Source organism: Natrix helvetica (genome assembly GCF_964273705.1).
Source record: "Natrix helvetica genome assembly, chromosome: 2".
NCBI classification, from domain to species: Eukaryota; Metazoa; Chordata; class Lepidosauria; order Squamata; family Natricidae; genus Natrix; species Natrix helvetica.
Genome location: NC_138552.1, coordinates 33,591,236 through 33,613,685, shown reverse-complemented (window position 1 = coordinate 33,613,685; position 22,450 = coordinate 33,591,236). Strand labels below are relative to the sequence as shown.

The following is a 22,450-nucleotide window of genomic DNA, read 5'->3' as shown; positions in this document are numbered from 1 at the left end:
AAGGAATTTACAAAGAGTTCCATCATTATAGTGCCCCAATTCCTGTTGTCTGGAAGTCCGTTCATTTTGTCTCTATGCTTACTTACCCTATGAAGAATCCAGTGTTCGTGTAAATATTCTAATCCCTGAAGTGTCATCAGCATATATGCTTTGATGTGGGAAGGTGTCAAAACAAGACTAGTGTCCTTTATTATAACCTGTAAAGCAATACATTTTTATAAACTGCAATCACTTAATAACTACGTTTACACACATTTCTGTATTCAAATACAGAATAGACCAATTCAGATGGTACAAAGCTTCATGGGAAGAGTAATGAGGAACAGCATATGTGGAGGTTTCCAGAATAATGAATACTTTTCACTGCAGACTTACAGAAGATGATATTAGTAATGCAGCTTTACCGAGTGACAAGAGTACTTTCCGCTAAAGATTACCGTATATGTTTTTGTGAAATCTACGGTGGTCCCACAAGATACTAAGCTATAACCTGTAGTTTACAAACTCCAATGGTTGGAGTCACACTTTACATTAAACCATAATGTGACTTGCTTGGTTTTGCTTAGTAAATGGTATATGATATATGAACTGAGCCACAAAATTCATAATTATTAAATCATAGGACATCAGTTTGTCTTAACTTAAGTCTCTCTGATATCTACGGCTCTCTGCCAAGCATGATTAAGCTGACCCACAATTTCTATTTAACAAAAAGTTATCTGAGACACACCTCATTAGAATGTTTTAGGTCTAATTTAAATGAATAACTCCTTAAACAATTTACTTTGATTTTATAAATTTGATAAAAGCGTTATCATCTTTTGGACTATATCAAATAGATTGTTTTACAGTATGATTCAATTATTTTACTTGCCTTCAGAATAATGCCATGTACAGTATTATGTTTCCTATATGACTTAGAGGATGAAAATCTCCATTCCTCTAATCGAAGAAAATAAAATTGGGGACAGAATGTCAATTATTTCAGTTACACATTCTTAGATTTAAAAGCAATAAGATCCCTCAAAAGGGTTCAAGGATAAGTGGATGGAAGTAATAAATGATACCTGAGAAGACATGTGAGAGATATTTTAGACATAAAACAATCTGTTAGGTTTGTTTAATAAATCAAGTGACACATTCTACTTTTCTATTCTTTTTCCTAGTTTTTCCTGCAACTTGTGACTTCTTTCCCATGACTTTGATTACGCAGAGTGATTATGATTATTGACTATGTATAAACAGTGAAACTTGCCTCTACAGGAAAAGTCAAACCAGTAGAAAATGATTGGTTTAAGCAGACTTACCTCTAGATCAGTTTCCATAAAATCAAACACTAGACTGATGTTTGATTTGTGTCCAAATGCATCAAGAAGCTGGAAGAAAAAGATATTTAGATATTTATAATTCTTGTTTCATAAATGGAAATGAGTCCAGGTTTAAATAAATTCTGAGAAAAATAACCTGGGGTGCCTTCTTCCTGCTTGGTCAATTCACAAGCAGTGTTAGCTAGCTGGGATGCATGCCAAGCTATTAGGTGATTGCTCTAGCTACTCTTACCTTTCTACAGTGTCCCAAAGTGGTACTGGATCCAGCTACCTGTTATGTCCAAGAGTGCTAAGCTGGAAAAGTTTTAAAGTGAAGAAACTAACATATTTTCCTCACCGTCTGACAACTTTGTAAAGATATCAAGTATTATGATGGCTCTGCCATACAAAAGGAATATTAACAGTAGAATACTAATTATTACCGTGTTTCCCCGAAAATGAGACAGGGTCTAATATTCTTTTGACCTCTCCAAATTTTGCTTGGGCCTTATTATTCGGGGGGGGGGGGCTTACTGGTTTGGGGTTGCCGGGTGGCTGCTCTCTTGCGAGCGGGCGCCCAAAGAGCCAGGCACAGCCTCAGGGGCAAATGGCTGTGTTGCGCTGTCACAGCAGCCCAACAAAGCCGCCATGAGGTGACCACGTTCATGAGGAGCCGCCCAGCAACCCCCTTTTCTAGCCGGGCAGAGTGCCACTCACTGAACCAGTAATATCCCAAAGGCGCTAAGCCGCGTGGTGCTCTGCCCGGCTGGAAAGAGAGGTTGCGCGAGCATTTGTTCTGCCTCCAGCTCGCATGCCTCCCAGCCTCACCTTGCCCAGCTCTCCCTGCAGGGCTGGGCCAGGGTGCCGCTGCCACTGTGGCCCCATCGCCAGCAGCCGGCCCACCATAGAGAGCACTCCTAGAGCGGCCGATGCTGGAAGACTCAGCAGCGGAGTTTTGGAATTTGGAAGTTATGCTTGGGGCGTGGTGGCGGCGGTGCCCTGGTAAGCTGCGCAAGGGCTTGGTGAGGCTGGGGGTGGAACAGGCGCTTGCGCAACCCCCCTCTCCAGCCGGGCAGAGCTCCATGCACTGACCTAGGGGGTATCCCGAATGTGTCAAGCCGCAGGAGCTGGGGGACGGGCAGAGCGCCATGTGGCTTGGCGCCTTAGTGATACCCCCTAGGTCAGTGAATGGTGCTCTGCCCGGCTGGAGAGGGGGAGAGGGGATTTGCCGGGCGGCTGCTCGTGAGCATGGTCACCTCATGGCTGCTTCGCCCCTGAGGCTGTGGCCGACTCTTCGGGAGCCCGCTCGCAAGGGAGCAGCCGCCCGGCAACTCCCCACTCTGGCCAGGCAGAACGCCGCTCCCCAACCTAGTGGTATCCCAAAGGCGGCAAGCAACGTGAGCCCCTTCCCCCCCCCAGCTCCTGCGGCTTGGCACCTTCGGGATACCGCTAGGTCAGTGAGCGGTGCTCTGCCTGGCCGGAGAGGGGCATTGTCCAGGGCATTTATTTTCGGGGGTGGACTTATATTTTTGCGCGTGCAAAATGTGGCAAGGCGTTAGTTTCAGGACAGGTCGTATTTTTGGGGAAACACGGTACTTCAGTAAATAAAACATAGTTAATGTTTCTGTTCCATCTTTGCAGCTGTTTGCTCTTATCTTTGGCATTTTGAAAACGTTCTAATTTTGTAAACCACACATAGCAAAAACAATAATATGATGAAAAGCTCCACTAATTCTATTTCAAGCCAAAAAATTAGCAGAAAGAAACCAATGTAAGAAGCCTAGTTTATATATTATAGCAACGAAGATAAGCTGCTTTTCTTTAACCTGCTTAATTTTCAAACTTTAATAAATTGTATTACAGAGCCATAGTGTGAGATATTGTTAGGCAATAAAACCCTGAGTCATAGGAGTGATTTCTGTTGATCTAAAGATGAAATAACTAAGCACATTTACAAATTGCAAAAGATCCTGCTTATCTGAATGAAATAACCAAGCCAAAAGATTAAAACCACGTTCCTGCAGTCAGGTTTCATTGCAAAGCTATAAACTAAGTTCTGGATTGTACTCAGGACTGTCCTTAATTTTTAGATTCTGGAGCAGAGAGAAGCAAGAGAGTCACATTACAGTAATCATTAAGCAACAAGCAGTATCCTAAAGATTTTAGCGTTCCCTAAATAATACGCTTTATTCTTTGAACGATTATTCCAAACTGTTTTCCTTATAATTTTGATTATTACTGTTGCATATTGTTACTCGTTTCTAGCCATACATTTATTCATAATGTAACATGGTGTATATAAGCTTGCAAAGCTTATATTGACTGAAATATATGTTTTTCAGTGCCTTGAGTTCCCTTGGAAAACTATTCAAATATAGCATAATAGTTAACAGAGGCTTTCTCAGCAAGTAACCAAACTCCAAAAATTCAGCTCATGGGTCCATAATTAATAGCACTTAGCAATAGCAATCACACTTAAGACTTAAATACCACCCATAGTGCTTTATACACTCTGGGCAGTTTACAATGTCAGCATATTGACCCAAACAATCCGGGTCCTTAATATCTGAAACCAAGGGGTTCATTGCTATTAGAAGATTATGTCATTTTATTGCAATATATATGGTTTCTTCTCTCATTAACATAATCAAGATTTATTTGAAACTAAACCATGCCAATTGCCTCTTTCATATCATCCTAACATACATGGAGTACTTGAGTGAACAGAAAAGTGCCATAGGTAAATAGGTTATACAAGAATATAATGAATTGGGCCAAATAGCTTTTCAAAGTACTATAGTTTTTTTCCTATCAACTTTAGAAGATTGATTTTTCTGGGAATTCTCATAGAAATAACAATTTCTAGCCAATTATATTGACAGCAAGGTAACAACATAAAGGTTTTTTAAAATAGAATACTTCATACTTACTCCAATAATATTTGGATGGCTAAGTTCTTGCAGCAGTTTTATTTCTCGAAGCGCTGTTCTATTTATACCTTATTTGAAAGAACATAAAATTAAAAGAATTTGAGGTACCTTAGGTGTTTCATAGACTGAATTAATAAGGAAGGCTCAATGCTTGTACTTCTGTCTTGATGATTTATGTACATATTTGTAATAGTGTAACACCCATATGATTCAACTCAAAAAATCCTGAATCTATTTAAAGTGATCAGTCCTCTTAGAGGGACTAGACTCCGTTTCTGGATCTTTCTTCTAGATCTTAGATGAAAACTTCCCCAAGTAAGAGTTGTACAGTAATTGCTTTGTGTTTCTAATTTAATCATTAGAATTTCCAATTACAAAGTAAGCAAGTTTCAGAGAGATTTCTACCATTTCCTATTTTCGTATACAATGGTGAATTACAGGAACTAATTTAATAGTATCTTAAAGCAGTTTCATGATGAACAGATTAAGCACAGCATGAACTTTCGTCATAAAATGTACACAAACACACCATTCTTAAATATTTCCATTTACAACTAAAATTCACTCAAATATTATAGAAAAAAAGAGTAGAATTATATTTCACTTTCTTTGTATCCTGAGTGATGGAGGGGAAAACTGTTTCCAGAAAAGGCTATGTCCCTATGCATATTCCCATGTGATGCCACATTCCCTCAAAATTCATTGTTTCTACAATAGGTTGTGATGGAGACAAAGGGAGACTAGAAAGATAAGTTTGTTTTCTAGGTGCCCATATCTATACTGATTGATACACTTTAGAATTTTAAATTTCCTAAGCATCGTTAATCAGAGTACATTAATTACATGTGCCTATATTATCTATATCCACAATATCACTGCACTGGCTCTCTAATAATTACAACCTCAACAGCATGCAAACAGCATGAAGCAGTGACGTGCGGTGAGGTTTATGGCTGGTGAGGCTGGTGACGTCATCAGGAAGGCGGGGAATGGGACCGCGTGTGCTGGAGGCTGAGGCTGCCTCATCCTCCAGCACACGTGATCCCATTCCCCGCCTTCCTGAGCGCGCTCCGCCGGCTCGCGCTCCGCGATCCCCAACAGCAGCTGCTTTTCAGTGCTTTTCTGTGCGTCTGGCGTTTAGGACATCCGGCTATCTACCTAAACGCTAGACGCACAGAAAAGCACTGAAAAGCACTTCACCTCCAAGCCACTTCGTCTTGATGATGTCGCCGATGTCGCTGCTGGGTGCGGCCGGACGGAGGTAACCAGAGTGGCGCCGAGGGGTCCGGGCTGACAAAAGAGCGAGCGAGCGATGGAGGATCAGGCAGCCTGATCCTCGGCCACTCGTCTGCCAGACTGCCTTGGCGCCACTCTGGCTACCTCCGTCCGTCCGCGCATGGCAGCTGCGGCGACGTCATCAAGCCCCTGCCACTTCTGGATGTATATTGCAGTCACGAGGAGCGCGCAAAGTACAGCGGAGGCAGGAAGGTTATTGGCGCTTCCGAGAACCCTCCTGCCTCCGCCGGTTGCCCAGCTGGCATCGCCCCGCGGGCGCTTCTCCTCCTCCCTCCTCTTCCTCTTATATATATGAAACTCCCTCGTGGATATTATTATTATATATTATTATTTCATGATGAGAGGTGAGGCTCTGCCTCCCCTGCCTCCCCTGACCGCACGTCCCTGGCATGAAGTAGTCTGCTTCGGATAACATCTACCCTCAATATGCAGCGAATCAGTGGTGAAATGCAATTTTTTTTACTACCGGTTCTATGGACGCCGCTTGGTGGCCGTGGCAGGGGAAGGATACTGCAAAAACCCCATTTCCTCCCCACTCCTGGGGGAAGGATATTGCAAAATCTCCATTCCCACCCCACTCTGGGGCCAGCCAGAGGTGGTATTTGCCGGTTCTCCGAACTACTCAAAATTTCTGCTAGGTTCTCCAGAACCTGTCAGAACCTGCTGAATTTCACCCCTGCAGTGAATCTTTAATTTCAAAGGTCATGTTGTTCATTCCACCTGCTTGTGAATCAGGTGAGCAACTTAAATAATTTTGTTGATCATGTTATCTGAGGTCCACGTTTAGTAAGATCTTATTCTTTACAAATTCATTGTAGATGAGTATGTGAATGCAGTGTGTATTACTGAGCCCTGGATGGGCAAAGGCAAAAAAGTCATGCAGTCAGAGATTACTTATTCCTAGGTTTTGGGTATCTTCTCTGTTTGATGTGGTGTCAATGCTGATGTTAAAATCTGCTCAGTTTTTGGTGATGGGTGACTTCAATTTCCATTGAAGTCTTAGGGGTGTTAGGAAAGAGTTTGGGAGCTCATAGCCTCTGTGGCAACTGTGGGCTTGTCCCATGTAATTTGTCACAACATATAAGCAGCTGGGCTTGTTTTGTCCTAGTACAGTGATGGCGAACCTATGGCACGCGTGCCACAGGTGGCACACGGAGCCATTTGTCAGGGCACATGAGGCGCTGCCCTGTCAGCTGGCCAGCGTGCATGTGCGCACTGGCCAGCTGAGTTCACCCTTTTTTAAAGCCATTTTTCGCCCTTCCCAGGCTCCAGAGGCTTTATAGGAGCCTGGAGAGGGTGAAAACAGCCCCCCCGCCCCCCGGAAGCCCTCCGGAGGCGTCAGGGAAGCCTCCGGACAGTCCCTGAAGCCTTCGGAACGCTCAAAAGGATCCTTCGAGCAAACCGGAACTTCCAGTTTGCTCAGAGGGTCGTTTTGAGTGCTCTGAAGGCTTCAGAGACTGTTCGGAGGCTTCGCTGACGCCTCCGGAGGACGTCCGGGGGAACGGGGGAGGCTGTTTTTGCCCTCCCCAGGCTCCTATAAAGCCTCTGGAGCCTGGGGAGAGCGAAAAAAGCATGTAAAAATGGGAGGGGGAGCGCCTGTAGTGCACGCATGCGCACTGGGGGTCACGCATTGCATTATGGGTGCAGCACACACGCACACGTCCCCCCTGCACTTCCCCCACTTATGGCAGGCGAGCCAAAAAAGTTCGCCATCGCTGTCCTAGTAGATATTATGATCTGGAAGGAAATTAAATCTGCCCTTTGTTGTGATCAGATCCCCTTCCTGGTCCAGATGATTATGGCAGCTACTAAAAAACCTGCAGAGCAAACAGACTTTTTGAATAGTCTGCCTTAGTTACCTTATGACTTCAAAAGGTCTCTGTTAGGCACCTGGGTTTTTTCCCTCAATACATATATCCCAGGATAAACTGATGGTGATTCTCCACTTTCATGTAATGAGGCGACTAAAGGGTTGCAAATGCTTTTTTTTCTGTCAGTGTTGCTGCATTTTTGAATTGCCTCCCCTTAGAAATTAGATCAACCCTATATTGTTGGCTTTCCAGAAGCAATTAAAAACACAGGCTCTCTTAGAATTTTGTGATAGGAGTTGACATCAACAATTTTAAATTTATGTTGGGATTGGTTTATTGTTTTCTTTTCTCTGCTTTATTGGGGATGTTATATGATATTGTTTTGATATATATTGTGAAGTGCAGAGTGTCCTTCTGATTGTGACAGAGATAATGCGAGTATATAAATAAATCTGAACTGGGGTTCCCTCCTAATCATCATCCCTTATTTCATCTTTCAGAAGCTACTTAACAAAAAAAGCTTTTACTTATTAGATATTTCAGATACTTACCATCTTTAGCTTCTGATCTGTGTCCAAGTTTTATCTAGAACACAGAATATTCCTTTTTAACATATGCAGGTCAGAAACTGCAACAGTTCAGTTACAGCTTTAACAGACAAATATCTATGCATATAAATAAATATTCGTGTTTATTTATACATACGCATAAATCTATACATGCCTACTATATATTTCATTTCAAATATTTCAAACAGTTTAGTGCTTACACTTGTATTGTAGAATTAAACAGTTGTGCCAAACCTAATTAGATATCACAGTAAACCAGGAATCCTGTTTGGTAAGGCATGATGTAAAAAAGTTGTGGACCCCATATATAGAGTTTAACTTTGCTCCACTTCACAAATACCATCAACAATAAGAAACTCTATACATGGTTTACATTATCTATAGTGAAAGTTGTAACTCATATGTCAAATTTAAATTCAGGGATCCAATGTGCTTTAGTTAAGACCCACCTATTCCAAGCAGCTGGCCTGGCTCAACTTTGATTTAACCATATCGCTCCTGACGGGTTTTTAACTGGGTATTTTAATTACATTTAATTTCTAGGGGTTTTAAATACAGTATTTTAATTGTTTTTATTAATCGATCTCCTCCTTATATATATGTATGTATGTTTTAGTGTACCTTGTTATATGTTTGTTTTGTTTGCATATTTATTTCGAATGTTTTGTTGTACGCCGCCCCGAGTCCTTCGGGAGAGGGCGCGGCTAAGAAATAAATATATTATTATTATTATTATTATTATTATTATTATTATTATTATTATTATTAGTTAATAATGTTTATCTACTACCCCTATGACCCAAATTTTCATTTAAAAATAATTGTGACAAACTGAAAAACTACTTTGAAGACTTAAATTCCCCTACTGCATAAGTATTAATTGGAGGAGACTTTAATACCAGAATGGGACCCAGTGATAAGTCACTATATCCTAGTTATTATCAATGTACCAGTAAGAAGACTGCATTGCTGCAGCATCAATTCAAAGATAATATATCTATCTATATTGGCTACTGTCTAGACCAGTGATGGCGAACCATTTCGGCACAAAGTGCCCAAACCAGAACGTACCACAGAGGGGGCTGTGCGTGCCACCTGTGGCACGCGTGCCATAGGTTCGCCATCACAGGTCTAGACTCTAGTTCAATAAACATTGCCTGAATTTTGATATCATAAAAGCGGCAGTGTTGAATGACTGTCCAGCAGAGCATATTAACTGGGAAATAGGAATGATTATACCACAGTCTCAGATAACGTGATTGCTTTATTAATTTCATTCCACATGAGAATGGACAGGTTAAAAAATAAAATAAAAGATCAATGTCCTAACTTTAATGGAGCTAGACTTCTTTCAGTTGATTTTCTTGCTGAAAATGCAGATGCCAAAGTACCAGGCCTAAAACCATGGAATATATTAAGAACTGCATGTCCCTTTTATGTACATACAGGATATTAGTCGGACTTGCTGTATCTAAGTACTGCCTCCCTTGAACTAATGGTGTAGTCTAGAACACACAAAATACTTTTTTATCTGAAAATTACAGTAGAAAACCAGTGGTAGTAGTAAAATAATTTCAGGGAAGACTGCCTGCTATTATCAATGATTTCTCTTAATTTTTTTGGTAAGCTCTCAAGGAATGCTACAGTTCTTGAGAAACAATTTAAAAACCACAGATCTAAAGTTTCATTCCACTTTATACACACTTACTGTAATATTACAATCACTAAGAATTAAAGAACTGGCTTAGTTAAAATACCATACCAAGCTATGGTTAAGAAAACTTCATGTACAAGTAAGCCAACATTTTTAAATATGCTTTCTCAAACTCCATATTTTCATGCAGCTCTAAGCCATAATGGGTAGATTCATCTGTCCTCCCTCCATCCATTGAGGTATCATGGTCATCAGTTGCTCGGATATACACATATTGTTAAGACGTGACTAATTATCAACTGATAACCATGAAGCCTAAATAGATATTGTTTATGATGCCAATATTACCAACATAATACCTACAGTATATGAAGTACATTTGAAAATCAGGATGCTTGTTGAAAAACAACTTAAGTACATAGTTAAAGGATATTTCAGATCTAAAATATTTGTGGCATTTTAAATTATGGTTAGAACAAAGGATGATCAGGAGAGATATAAAATAGAGCCAAAATATGACTTACCTTTTTAATAGCAACAATTTGATTTGTGTTCTTGTCTCTTGCTTTATAAACAGTAGCAAACTAAAGAGAGAGAGAGAAAATTGTTTAACCCTGAATGTTAAACAATTCAATTTTCCAAAGATAAAGCAACATCATTATCCAGTTCTATTTCCTTGGAAGATAAAGAGGGGAAACTGTTCTTTCAGATCCTGAAAATATAATTTCAAATCCTCAGCATGGCCAACAGCAGTACAGATAGCCTGTACGGTAAGTATAAACTGTAGTTCAGTAATAGCTGAAGAAAAATAGCAATAGCAATAGCACTTACAGTTATATAACATTCCACAGTGCTTTGCAGCAGTGGTCCTCAACGTTTGTGGCTTGGCGGCCCAGGGGGGAGAGGGGAGCTGGACCGCACGAGTGGTGGGCTGGTGCACATGCTTGCGCATACACAGCTTAACTTGCGAAAAGTTGTTCTGCGTGCATATGTGCATGAGTGCTGGCCCACCACTTACACAGCCCAGCTGTGAATAGGCCATGATCTGGTAGTGTGCCGCGGCCCAGGGGTTGGGGACCCCTGCTTTACCCCACTCTCTGGGAGATTTACAATATCAGCATATTGCTCCCAACAATCTGGGTCCTCATTTTCCTAACCTCAGCAGGATGGAAGCTTGAGTCAACTTTGAACTGGTCAGGATTGAACTCCTAACACTGGGAGGAATTAGCCTGCAATACTGCATTCTAATCCCTGCATCACCACAGCTCCTGAAAAACAACTGGTCCTTTACTCCATGGCTAGGAAATATGTAGTAAGACTATGCAAAATATTCACTAAGCTGTACAAGCAGCACATCCATCCTAGAACATGAAAACAAGGTCTTCTCCAGAAAGCTTGACATGTCAGTTTGACATGGCGACACTTTTACTTGCACCGGCAGAGAAGCAACTGTGCATAAATCTTTGACCTATGACTGAAAATGGGATCAGAATTTCTATTACTAAGCAAGGATATTAAGTGAATCATGCTCAATTTTATATTTTTTGCCATAGTTGTTAAACAATTCACTGCAGTTAAGTGAATGACATGGTCATTAAGTGAATCTGGCTTCCCCATTGATTGTGATTATAGGAAGCCTCCTATGAGGTGATCGTGTAACTCCAGGATGTTGCAACTGTTGTAAATATATGCAGGTTGCCAAATGCTCAAATTTTGATCACATGGCCATAGGAATGCTGTGACAGTCATAGACGCAAGGATCAATTACAAGTCATGTTTTTCAGTGCTGTTGTAATTTTAAACAGTTGCTAAACAAATGGTTATAAGTCAAGGACTATCTATAATTCCACATAAACTTCAAGGCAAAGGTATTTTAAACATTATAAATCACTGTGAAGTACGTACAAGTGAGAGTTTAACATAACAAAGCATTCATCCAAAAGACTGTAAATCTCTAGTAAGAAGGGTTTCTTATACATTCCAATACATTGTAATTTCTCCAATTAGCAAACATTCAAAGGCTATGCTGTAGAATCTCTTTTTGAGTGAAAGATTAGGGATGTCAACAATATTTTGTCAAATTTAATATCAGTCTGTGGCATCAGCTTCTTAAAAGAGTTACTGTCTTTTTATCACTATCCCTTTGCAGAGCTATTTTCTTTTTAGCATTACTGTGTAATTGTCGTTTCTATAACCATTGATTATTAAATTCAATTTTATACAACTTTCTTAATCAGATGATTAGCAATCAGTCTAAACCAAGATAAACATACTGCATAACAATAAAGTTTTGTGACAATTTGTTTGGAAGAAGTAAAATATTTGAGTATAGGCTGAGATGCCAACCATAGAATCACTGGTTTTCAGACTAAGTCTGGTTCTCTGCCACTATTTAACAGATTATTTTGCTGTTTACTTTCTAATTGCTAACCTGCATCTTCACAATGCTGTCTGAAACACGAATCTGAAGAAAGCAAATGTAGAGGCTGCATTGGCATTGCATGCTTATTGACGGAGGTTTACGCAAATAACTCAATTTTCTGTATTAGGGATCAGGTGGTACTGCCCAAAACAGACAGTTACAGCTTACTATGTTACACCAATATCAAAGGATATATTCTCATAATTAAAGATCAGAAATTAATGTAAACTGATTACAAAATAGGGATGTATAGGATTACATAGAGGTGGCTCAGAGGCTAAGACTCTGAGCTTGTCGATCAGAAAGGATGGCAGTTCAGCGGTGAGCTCCCATTACTTGTCCCAGCTTCTGCCAATGTAGCAGTTCAAAAGCATGTAAAAAATGCAAGTAGCAAAATAGGGAGCACTTTGGTGGGAAGGTAAGAGCGTTCCGTGCACCTTCAGCATTTAGTCATGCCGGCCACATGACAACGGAGATGTCTTTGGACAGTGCTGGCTCTTCGGCTTTGAAACGGAGTTGAGCACCGCCCCCCTAGAGTTGGGAATGACTAGCACATATGTGAGAGGGGAACCTTTATCTTTACTTTAGGATTACATAATTTCTCAAGAAATCAGAAGTGCCACAGCTTGCTTTCCTTGAAAAAAAAGTGTCCTAGAATTAAAAAAAAATGCTGGGGGGAAAATGTCTGATGAGGGGAGAAGATGTAAATGCCCCGACATTGGAAGTCTTTAAGAAGATGTTGGATAGCCATTTGTCTGAAACGGTATAGGGTTTCCTGCCTAGGCAGGGGGTTGGACTAGAAGACCTCCAAGGTCCCTTCCAACTCTGCTATTGTATTATTGTAAGATGCTTCTTCTGTAGGATCTTTGGCATTAAAAAAGTTTGCACAAACATTCTGGGAGGATCAGATGACAAAGGCAAAACCATTTTTTGTGTATTCGTTTGCCTCCTTTATATTAAAAATAATCAAAACACTTCAGAAAAGCGAAGTGAGCCAGCAGTTATGTTAGCATGAGGCACACCGTTCACTGAGTTATAAGGTTTTCTGCCAAATGTAACGACTCCTAATTCAGACAGCCACGCGTTCACTTCTTAGCTAGTCTACCTCGCAAGGTTGTTGGCAACCGAGATAAGAAAGATCTTCCTAAATTCCCTTCCAGAAAAAAGGCAAGAGGTTGATTAGAATGACCCTCGAGAAACAAAGAATATCTCCGGGCTATTTCCCGCCATATAAAAATAATTTGCATTAAAGTCACAAAACAGAATTACAGATAGAAGCACATTAAAAAGTAGATGGGGCCGCTATTTCTTACCTGGCCCTCACCCAGGAAGTCCAGTTTTTCGTAGCGTTTGGCTCGCGTTCGCGCATCCATGGCGTCGCGGGACCAGGGAAGGCTGGAAAAGCGATTTAAAACCCTCCGTGGCTGAAAAGGATCTTTAAAACTCCGAAAATCCAAACTGCAATTCCCCTCCGCCGCTTCCTGCTTCCGGCACAGCACTCTACGCTTGCGCATGCGCCGCACGTTGACCAAAGACGCTTCTGCCGGCCGGGTAACGGCGTCCAACGCGAAGAGCGCAACAGCCATTGCTGGGACTCTGCTGTCAAGGAAACGGGGGCGCGCGCGAAAATTGGATAACGCGCTTAGCTTGATTGAACAGCGGCAGCATTCCCTTCCAAAACTTGGCATTGGAAGGAATGCGTACTTCCTATGAGTGAAAACATGATACAGATTCTTTCAGTTTTTAAATAACATTATCTGCCACGTTTTGTCCTTAGATGCTTTGCACCCAGTTTGTAATACGTTTTAATCATCATGGTACATTGAACATTATGAGGTAGGGTGGAAAGAGAAGCAGCACTTTATAAATTTCTTAAATAAAGTGTTCTGCTTATGCCAGTAAGATGACCTGAAACAGGCAATAATTAAGTGGCCAGCTATGTGGAATTGAGAAAATACCCCAGAGGATTAAATCTGCATTTGTATATGTATACAATTAGCATACAATTAGCATAAGAATATGTATATACACTGCTCTAGAAATCATAGTTAAAACGAATCATATCGGAGAAGACTACAACCAATTTATCTCATCCCTGTCATGTCTTCTATTCAGATACTGGTAGTATCTGTTGGTGAGATACTAAATTCCATGCCCTCTTTTGAAGGCTATATCAATATTTTTTTTATTCAGAGAGGAAGGACTGGCACTGATCTGAACTTCCAGCTAAAATTTAAACATTAAGCTGGAGTGTGTTAAAATCTTGCCAGATTAAAAACATTCTTCAATTAGTCAGAAATATTCATCTGAGTAGTTTGTAGACAGTAAATTGTTTTGGTGAAGCATATTTGAAAGTTGATTTGCTTTCTCTTCCTTAAATTTCACTTCCAATTTGCTGCAATGTTTGACTGGCCAAGCCTTGAATAAAAAACACTACTGTAAAATGAACCTATGGTAATCTTTCTGAGATGAAATAGCATAATGGTCAGACATCGTCTTAGTTCTTTTCCAGTTGTGGGGCTGGTTATTGAATCCTAGCAATATAATACAGGTAGCCCTCAATTTGTCATTCATTTAACAAAGATTCAATGTTATGATGCACTGAAAAAAGTTACAACCGATCCTTGAAGTTACAACTGCTACATCAAACTCAATGGTCACGTGTTTATGATTTGAATCATTGGCAAACTGGCTTGCCTTTACACTTGCAGCATCCTGTCATCAGTATGCAATCCTTCCAGCCAGAGAAGCACTTAGTAGGGAAAGCTGTAACTTAATGATAGTGGTGATTTAGGGATGTGGTGGCTCAGTGGTTAAGATGCTGAGCTTGTCGATCAGAAAGGATGGCAGTTCGGTGATTCAAATTCCTAGTGACACGTAATAGAGTGAGCTCCCATTACTTGCCCCAGCTTCTGCTAACCTAGCAGTTTGAAAGCATGTAAAAATGCAAGTAGAAAAATAGAGACCACCTTTGGTGGGAAGATAACAGCGTTCCATGCGCCTTTGGAGTTTAGTCATGCCGACCACAAGACCATGGAGATGTCTTTGGACAGCGCTGGCTCTTTGGCTTTGAAACTGAGATGAGCACTGCCCCCTAGAGTTGGGAATGACTAGCACATATGTGCGAGGAAAACCTTTACCTTTTAGTGGTTATTTACTTAATGGCTAGGGTCATAAAGGTCATAAAATCAGGTACAGTCACATAATGCCTGACTTGATGACTGTGCAGCTTAATGACAAATTTTCTGATTCCAATTGTGGTTGTAAATTGAGAACCTGTAGCAGATGCAACTAGGTGTTTTTCACTAGGCATGTCTTGCACTTCCTGTAATCCACATTCCCAGGCAATATTCATTGTTCATACAACTTTTGCTATTTGAAATACAGTGAAGTTGCTTTGAATGCACTTTTGTAAGTTTGCTTGTATGTTTGGGATTACTATCTGGCTGCATGTCTTGCTTCAGCTGATGGCCAAATGGCTTGGTAGTTTCCTGCAAAATTCTGATAGAGATATACATATCAGATGATGGCAAGTTTAGGTCACTCCCAAACTGTGACATTGTGCTTAAGAAAAGAAATGTTTTTGTTGTGAAATGCACTGTTTATTTCCTTCCAGATACAATGTCTATGAAAAATTCTATTTTTGACTATGTCATTCATTGAACATTCCTCCAGAAGTCTGCAAAGTATGACTACATATCAGTGCTTAAGAGCTTTAGAAATGTGTTGCATTTTTTCAATATTGACAGGCATTTTTTAAGAACGACATTTTTACAGAGATCTTCAGAAATTCGAAGCATTGCATACTTTTAAAACCTAGCTGATGAGAATCAGTCTAATGAAAGTAATACTTGTTAGATTGGCATGTTGCCTGATTGTTAAATTAAATTCTAGAAAACTGCCATTTGTTCTCCCTTTAACAATTCCATATATTAAAAAAGGAATTAGTGGCATTAATTTTTTTCATTATCAGCATATTATATGTTACCATAAAATGAAATATATGTAACCATAATTATATATTTTATATTATATGTAACCATAAAATGAAATAAATATAAAATATTAATTATTTACTTAAATTCCTTTCATATTTCACTAGGGCCCACAGGAACATTTAGTGTTTGCAAAAATTCAGAAAATCTACCGTGTTTCCCCCCAAATAAGACAGGGTCTTATTTTCTTTTGACCCCCGAAATAAGCACTTGGCCTTATTTTCAGGGGAGGTCTTATTATTTTTGAGCTGCAGGAGGCAGCGAGTATGGTCACTTCATGGCTGCTGCGGTGTTGCAATATTTTCGGGGAGGGCTTATTTTCAGGGGAGGGCTTATTTCAGCGCATGGACTCAAAAGCCTGATTGGGCTTATTATCCGGGGAGGTCTTATTTTCAGGGAAACAGGGTAAAAGAGGGCAAATACTTCTTTCACAGAAGGATAAGTAATGGAAAAAATAATGAAAGCGCACGAAGTATGTTTCAGTAAAAGCAGAAAGCACTGAAATGTATATTCTATTAAGGAGGTGCATTAAAGACTGCAGATCCATATTGTGGTTTTTATTAGCCAACTCTCCAGAGGGGTTTGCTATATTTGTATTATTTGTTGTACACCCGTCTATAATTAGCAGTTAGAATTCATTTGGGTTTTGTGCAAATGGTAATATAGAACAAATCTTAAAATACATATGAAGAATATATCAAACAATAGTAGAAATGCAAACAGTACATTCAGTATCATTCACAAAACTATTTTTACAATAATAAAGATGAATGGCTTAATGGACCTTTACCTACTGATTTAGTAAAACCTTGCACACATTTGCATTGTAAATTTGAATCCTTTTCCTACTTAAACAGAACAGATGAAAATTCTTCTCAAGTGGTGTGTAAGCAAAATTGTTGTTTCAAACATTTCTCTACTGATTGATTGTATAGTTCCTCTTTCCTGTCATAAAAACATGTATGTGATAAGCAAGTACATTGTATAAATGAAATCAAGTATTGATCACAAGATCTATGAATATATTCATTTGCAGTTTCAGTGCTGCTCCCTAGAAATAAATTTTGTATGTGCTTCATATAATTCACATGTGAATTATAACCATGTACTAAGTATTAAATACTATAAATTATACTTCATATCATTCTTGTATTATATATTAGTAGTGTACAAATCAGTTCTACCCATATCAATCAGCACATGCTTTTCCAGTTCCCTGATTCAGTGACTTAAACAACCCAATAATGGAGATGTTTTGATGAGAAAGTGATAAGCTCCCCGCAAGAAACAGGCATTTTGATGGAGCAAAGTAAATGTACACAAGAGATTCTTATGCACTGCAATTCATGGAAATGTCTAGAATTCATCTGAGCCCATTGATATTAGCTCTGATTGACAAGTAAATATTACAAATATTTAATTTCTTATTACAATATAGTCACTAGGATTAAAGATAGACATATGAAAATAAATTCCTGTCTATTCTGAACCAAATTTAATTGTGTATGTTGAGGTAGTATAGCACTCAGAAAGGGAAGAGCTGGATTAATTCTTTTTCTGAAGGAACATTATGCATATCTGTACCATGTTTCCCCAAAAATAAGACTGGGTCTTATTTTCTTTTGACCCCCGAAATAAGCATTTTGCCTTATTTTCGGGGAGGTCTTATTATTTTTGAGGTGCAGGAGTTGGCTGTGAGCATGGTTACCTCATGGCTGCTGCTGTGTTGCAATATTTTCAGGGAAGGCTTATTTTGGGGGAGGGCTTATTTTAGCGCATGCACTCAAAAGCCCAATTGGGCTTATTATCCAAGGAGGTCTCATTTTCAGGGAAACAGGGTAGATTACATTGTACAACTAACACAATTTCCACTAACACAATTTGCGAAATTTTGATATGGCTAACTTAAGTTTAACTCTCAGAGTTCTTTGGAAGGACATGCTACTTCCTAGAAGGAACTATTATTGTCATTTTAATACTAGCTATTTTGAAGTATTAATGTATCTATAGCAACTATAAGCGATAAGGAAACTATACTGAATAGAATGAAAACATTAAATTTCATCGGGCAATTAAAGTGGATGCTTCTGGTTACCTGAAACAGAATTCTCTTTGAATGAGACATAACCACTTTCTAAAGTGATTACCTTTTAGTCTCTCACAAAAGCACTTTGGGGAAAAAAAGTTTCCTTTGACTTCCTTTAATATCCAGAGAGAAAGTGAAGAAGGACTTTATTGTAAGTACAACGGTTTGTTATTCAGCAGTTACAAACTGCACAATGCTCCACCTTATTCTGGACCTCCACGCTGTAAAATAAAATATTATCTTTTAGCAGAAACAAAAATAAATTCTTGCAACATTGCTGATTAGATTCATCATGCACTGCCTTTCCTATAGGAACTCAAGTTGATATACGTGATGCCCCCTCATCCTATTTGATACCACAACAGCAATCTTGTGAGGAGGGCTGAACTAAGAGAACTGGCACAAAATCATCCAGTGAGTTGTAGTTGAGGGGACTAGAATCCGATTTCGTCTCTCCTACTGCAATACCTTAATTATTTGTTTCTACTGCTCTCATATATACTAGTGGCAGACATTGTCTATTCCGTTTCCATATGATTGTTGCAGCTCCTTCACTCAACAACATGTTCCATTTGACTCGGGCACAAGCCAGACAACATCTGAGTGCCAACTGGAAATCTGTAACAAACCCTTTCTCAAATGCTGCATCTTACCGTGTTTACCCGAAAATAAGACATGCCCTGCTAATAAGCCCAATCGGGCTTTTCAGAGCATGCACCATAATAAACCCTCCCCCGAAAATAAGCCCGCCCCCAACTATTTAAGCACATGCGCAACCGGTCCCCGCCACTACCACTGTACCACCTACCGGTACAGCTTGGGGGGTAAAAAGAGGGCTCGCTGCAAAAACAGCGGCAGACGAAGCAAAGTGCTTCCACCTCCCGCCCTTCCCTCCCACGCAAAAAGAGCCCACCCTTCCCTCCCACGCAAAAAACAGTGGCAGGCCAGCAATGCGATCACCCCCTCCCGCCTGCTCCTTCTTGCGCAAAAAAATACCGCCCACCCCAATGGTAAAGGCAGCCTGCCTGGTTCCCTTCCCTGCTGTCCCTTTAGCGAGAGGTGGCAGGTGGTGGTGGTGGGGAGAAGCGAGGCGCGCCTCTTACCTTTCCAGGTCCGTTGCGTTCTTCGCCCTTTCACCCATTGAATCCCCTTGTAAAAAAACCTGAGTTCAACTTTCAACTTACCTTTCATGAGGAAAGGTAAGAGGTGCACCTCGCAGCCCAACAACGCCCACCTCGTCCCAATGGTAAAGGCAGCCTGCCTGGTTCCCTTCCCCCCGTCCCTTTAGCGAGGGGTGGCAGGCGGGGGGTGGTGGTGGTGGCAGAAGCGAGACACGCGTCCTAGCACTACCAGAGACTGACAGCTCCGTTGCGTTCCTTGCCCTTTGAATCCCCTTGTAAAAAAAACCTTGCAAGTTGAACTCATGAGGTTTTTTTTACAAGGGGATTCAATGGGCGAAATGTAAGAGGCGTGCCTCGCTTCTCCCCCCCACCTGCCACCCCTCGCTAAAGGGACGGCGGGGAAGGGAACCAGGCAGGCTGCCTTTACTATTGGGACGAGGTGGGCGGTGTTGGGCGGTGTTGGACCGTGAGGCGTGCCTCTTACCTTTCCAGGTCCATTGTGTTCCTCGCCCTTTCACCCATTGAATCCCCTTGTAAAAAAAACCTTGCGAGTTGAACTAATGAGGTTTTTTTTTACAAGGGGATTCAATGGGCGAAAGGGCGAGGAACGCAACAGACCTGGAAAGGTAAGAGACGTGCCTCGCTTCTCCCCCCACCTGCCACCCCTCGCTAAAGGGACGCAGGGGAAGGAAACCAGGCAGGCTCCCTTTACTATTGGGGCGAGGTGGGTGGTGTTGGGCTCCGTCGCATTCCTCGCCATTGTGTTCAGGGAAGCCCCTGGTAAAAAAAACCCTTCTCGCGATTTCAAGAAGTTTGAACTCGCGAGAAGGTTTTTTTTTTAACCAACCACTTCCCTGAGCACAATGTTGAGGAACGTGATGGAACTGGAAAGGTAAAAGGCACGCCTCACCTCTCACCTGCCCCAGAAAATAATAAGTCCTCCCCTATAATAAGCCCAAGGCCATATTTCGTGGGGCAAAAGAAAATAAGACCCTGTCTTATTTTCGGGGAAACACGGTAGTTAAATTTTAGGAGAAAAATTAAATATGCAATTGAGTGGTTTTGGAACAACAAAAATGTAAAATGATAAAATACAGTAGGACATAGTACTTGTGGATTAGGAAATGGAATTAGAAATTAATTTCTAAACAGAATTAGAAGTCTCCTGAAATCAAGAAATTTCAGAAGATTTCTAAATAATTAAAAAATAACATTTGGAATAATTTCCAGCTCCAGATATTTCAAACTCAGGCTACTTCAGTCAGAAATTCCAGCCTCCCACCAGCTCCAAATAATATTCCAAGCTATATTGGAGAGTACCAGGTTGTCTAAATCAGTCGTGTCAAATTCAAGATTACATGTTTTAAAGCTACCAAACACTTTTCTCTTGCTAATTTTTGTAGGGGATCTTTGGAAGAAAGTGACTAAATTCCCACTTTTGGATAAAACTATTCAGAATTTGGAAAGAACAATCACCAATAGATGAATGATACAAAGTAATGAAAAGGATGGATCTGGATAAGTAGAACTGACTTAACAACTTGTACTTTATGGAATTACATTCATGCTGGAAGAACAGATTTTTAAATTGGGATTCCCCTGGATTTGTCTTGTTGGATTTCTTAACATAACATTTTATGCAATTGATGCCAACTGCTGCTTTATTTAGGAAGAATGAACCCTTTCCATAGTAGCTGATAGGATTAGGATTTAATGCAATTCTACTTGCAGCCATCTGAACTTGGTTGATAACTGAAATAGCACAGAATTTCCCATAAGCTAGTTAGACTAATGAAGATGCAAGTGAAATAGGTAGTTGTATAACTTCAATGAATTTATTTAGTACTTTTCATAGAATATTCACTTTTGACAGGGATTTTAGCTCCCCCCCCCCAAAGTTTAATTACAAAATATTTTTCCACATAATTTATTTGCTTCTTCACCTATGGTTTCAGTTTGGCTGATATGCGATTGAGAGAGTTATAATTTTTATTATAAAGTTATTGTGGTGCTGAAAAGATGGATTCATATTGCCAAGGATTTTGTTTTGCAATAAGCAGTCCATTCCTGGTTTAAATCATACTCTTAATATTTTTTTGGTAGAATCTAGAGATTATTGCAGCTGAAATTCATGAGCTAATAATTAAAAATTTGTAATGTGAAATAAGACCAATACAATGCTAAACATTAGTATGACTAAAGCCTAGTTCCAACCTTCTGATTGTATTGCTTCTGTAGCACACATACACCCTCTCAAAGAACTGGTTTCTCATCACAAAAAGCAAACCACACAGAGTCTAAATTTTTATTTAATCATTTGATTTTTTTTTAAAAAAAATCAAGGTTTTGAAAATAATACTAATATTTTATTTTTTTTTAAAAATGAAAACTTACTTGAATGTATTCCATCTCTTCAACTGACATAGGTTTCCTCCTGTATTTCTGAGGTAAAGTTCTTATTAATTCTGCCGTGTCAGGTGTACCTTGTATTCTACCAGTAAATATAGTACTTTGAGAAGATGGTGCTTTGCTTTCTGCAGAAAATTGCGAGGCTATCCCATGAAGTGGAGGCACTCTTGACTGTAGAGACTCCTGCACTGGAACAATAAGAGAGAAAACTGTATTAGGAAGAATACTCTGGGTACCCTACATCATGACTAACCATTGTTCTATTGCAGCAAAACACTGCAGCTACCTTAAAGGCTCGATAGAGTTTCCTGATCTGGCCTACTTCAAAGGGCTGACAATGTCAACCTGGTCCTGATCATTGGCCATGCAGGGTGGATATGTTGAGAGGGTTGTAATCTAGCACATATGGAGAGTCAAGGATTAAGGAAGTTTGGCGTATATACATTGTGTAAGCCACTAATGTTAAATGGCTAATTCAAAAAAGAATTAACTGAGACGGAGACTCTAATTAAAGTTTAGAAGTACCCAGAAGAAACACTTACATTTGGGCACGTGAATTATGTCAATATCTTAGTGATGTGAAAAAAAATTATATATCAATTTTTATTTTTTTTATTTCCCATTTTTATTATTTTTTACAAATAATTCAGGCAATATATCCAACACACATTCCCCCTCCTATTTTCCCCATAACAACAACCCTGTGAGGTGAGTTGGGCTGAGAGAGTAACTGGCCCAAGATCACCCAGCTGTCTTTCATAGCTAAGGTGGGACTTGAACTAATAGTCTCTTGCTTTCTAGCCCTGTGCCTTAATTATTAGACCAAACTGCCATCTCCCTCACAGAGCAA

At 40.0% G+C, this 22,450-nt stretch overlaps 1 protein-coding gene across 2 annotated transcripts in view; it reads right to left on the bottom strand.

The window, feature by feature from the left end:
• The window catches only part of CDK7 (cyclin dependent kinase 7), a 35,533-nt gene that overhangs the window by 10,269 nt on the left and 2,814 nt on the right, over positions 1–22,450 (bottom strand). Inside the window, exons 3-8 of one of the 2 annotated variants that reach the window (XM_081944635.1) lie at positions 21,586–21,788; positions 10,092–10,151; positions 7,896–7,929; positions 4,238–4,305; positions 1,308–1,376; positions 87–197 (exon numbers count right to left, since the gene is read on the bottom strand). In XM_081944635.1, coding sequence (XP_081800761.1) covers positions 87–197; positions 1,308–1,376; positions 4,238–4,305; positions 7,896–7,929; positions 10,092–10,151; positions 21,586–21,788 — 545 coding nt within the window. Of the gene's footprint in view, positions 1–86; positions 198–1,307; positions 1,377–4,237; positions 4,306–7,895; positions 7,930–10,091; positions 10,152–13,302; positions 13,591–21,585; positions 21,789–22,450 lie in introns of those variants that run through there. The other variant, XM_081944634.1, reaches the window with a different exon arrangement.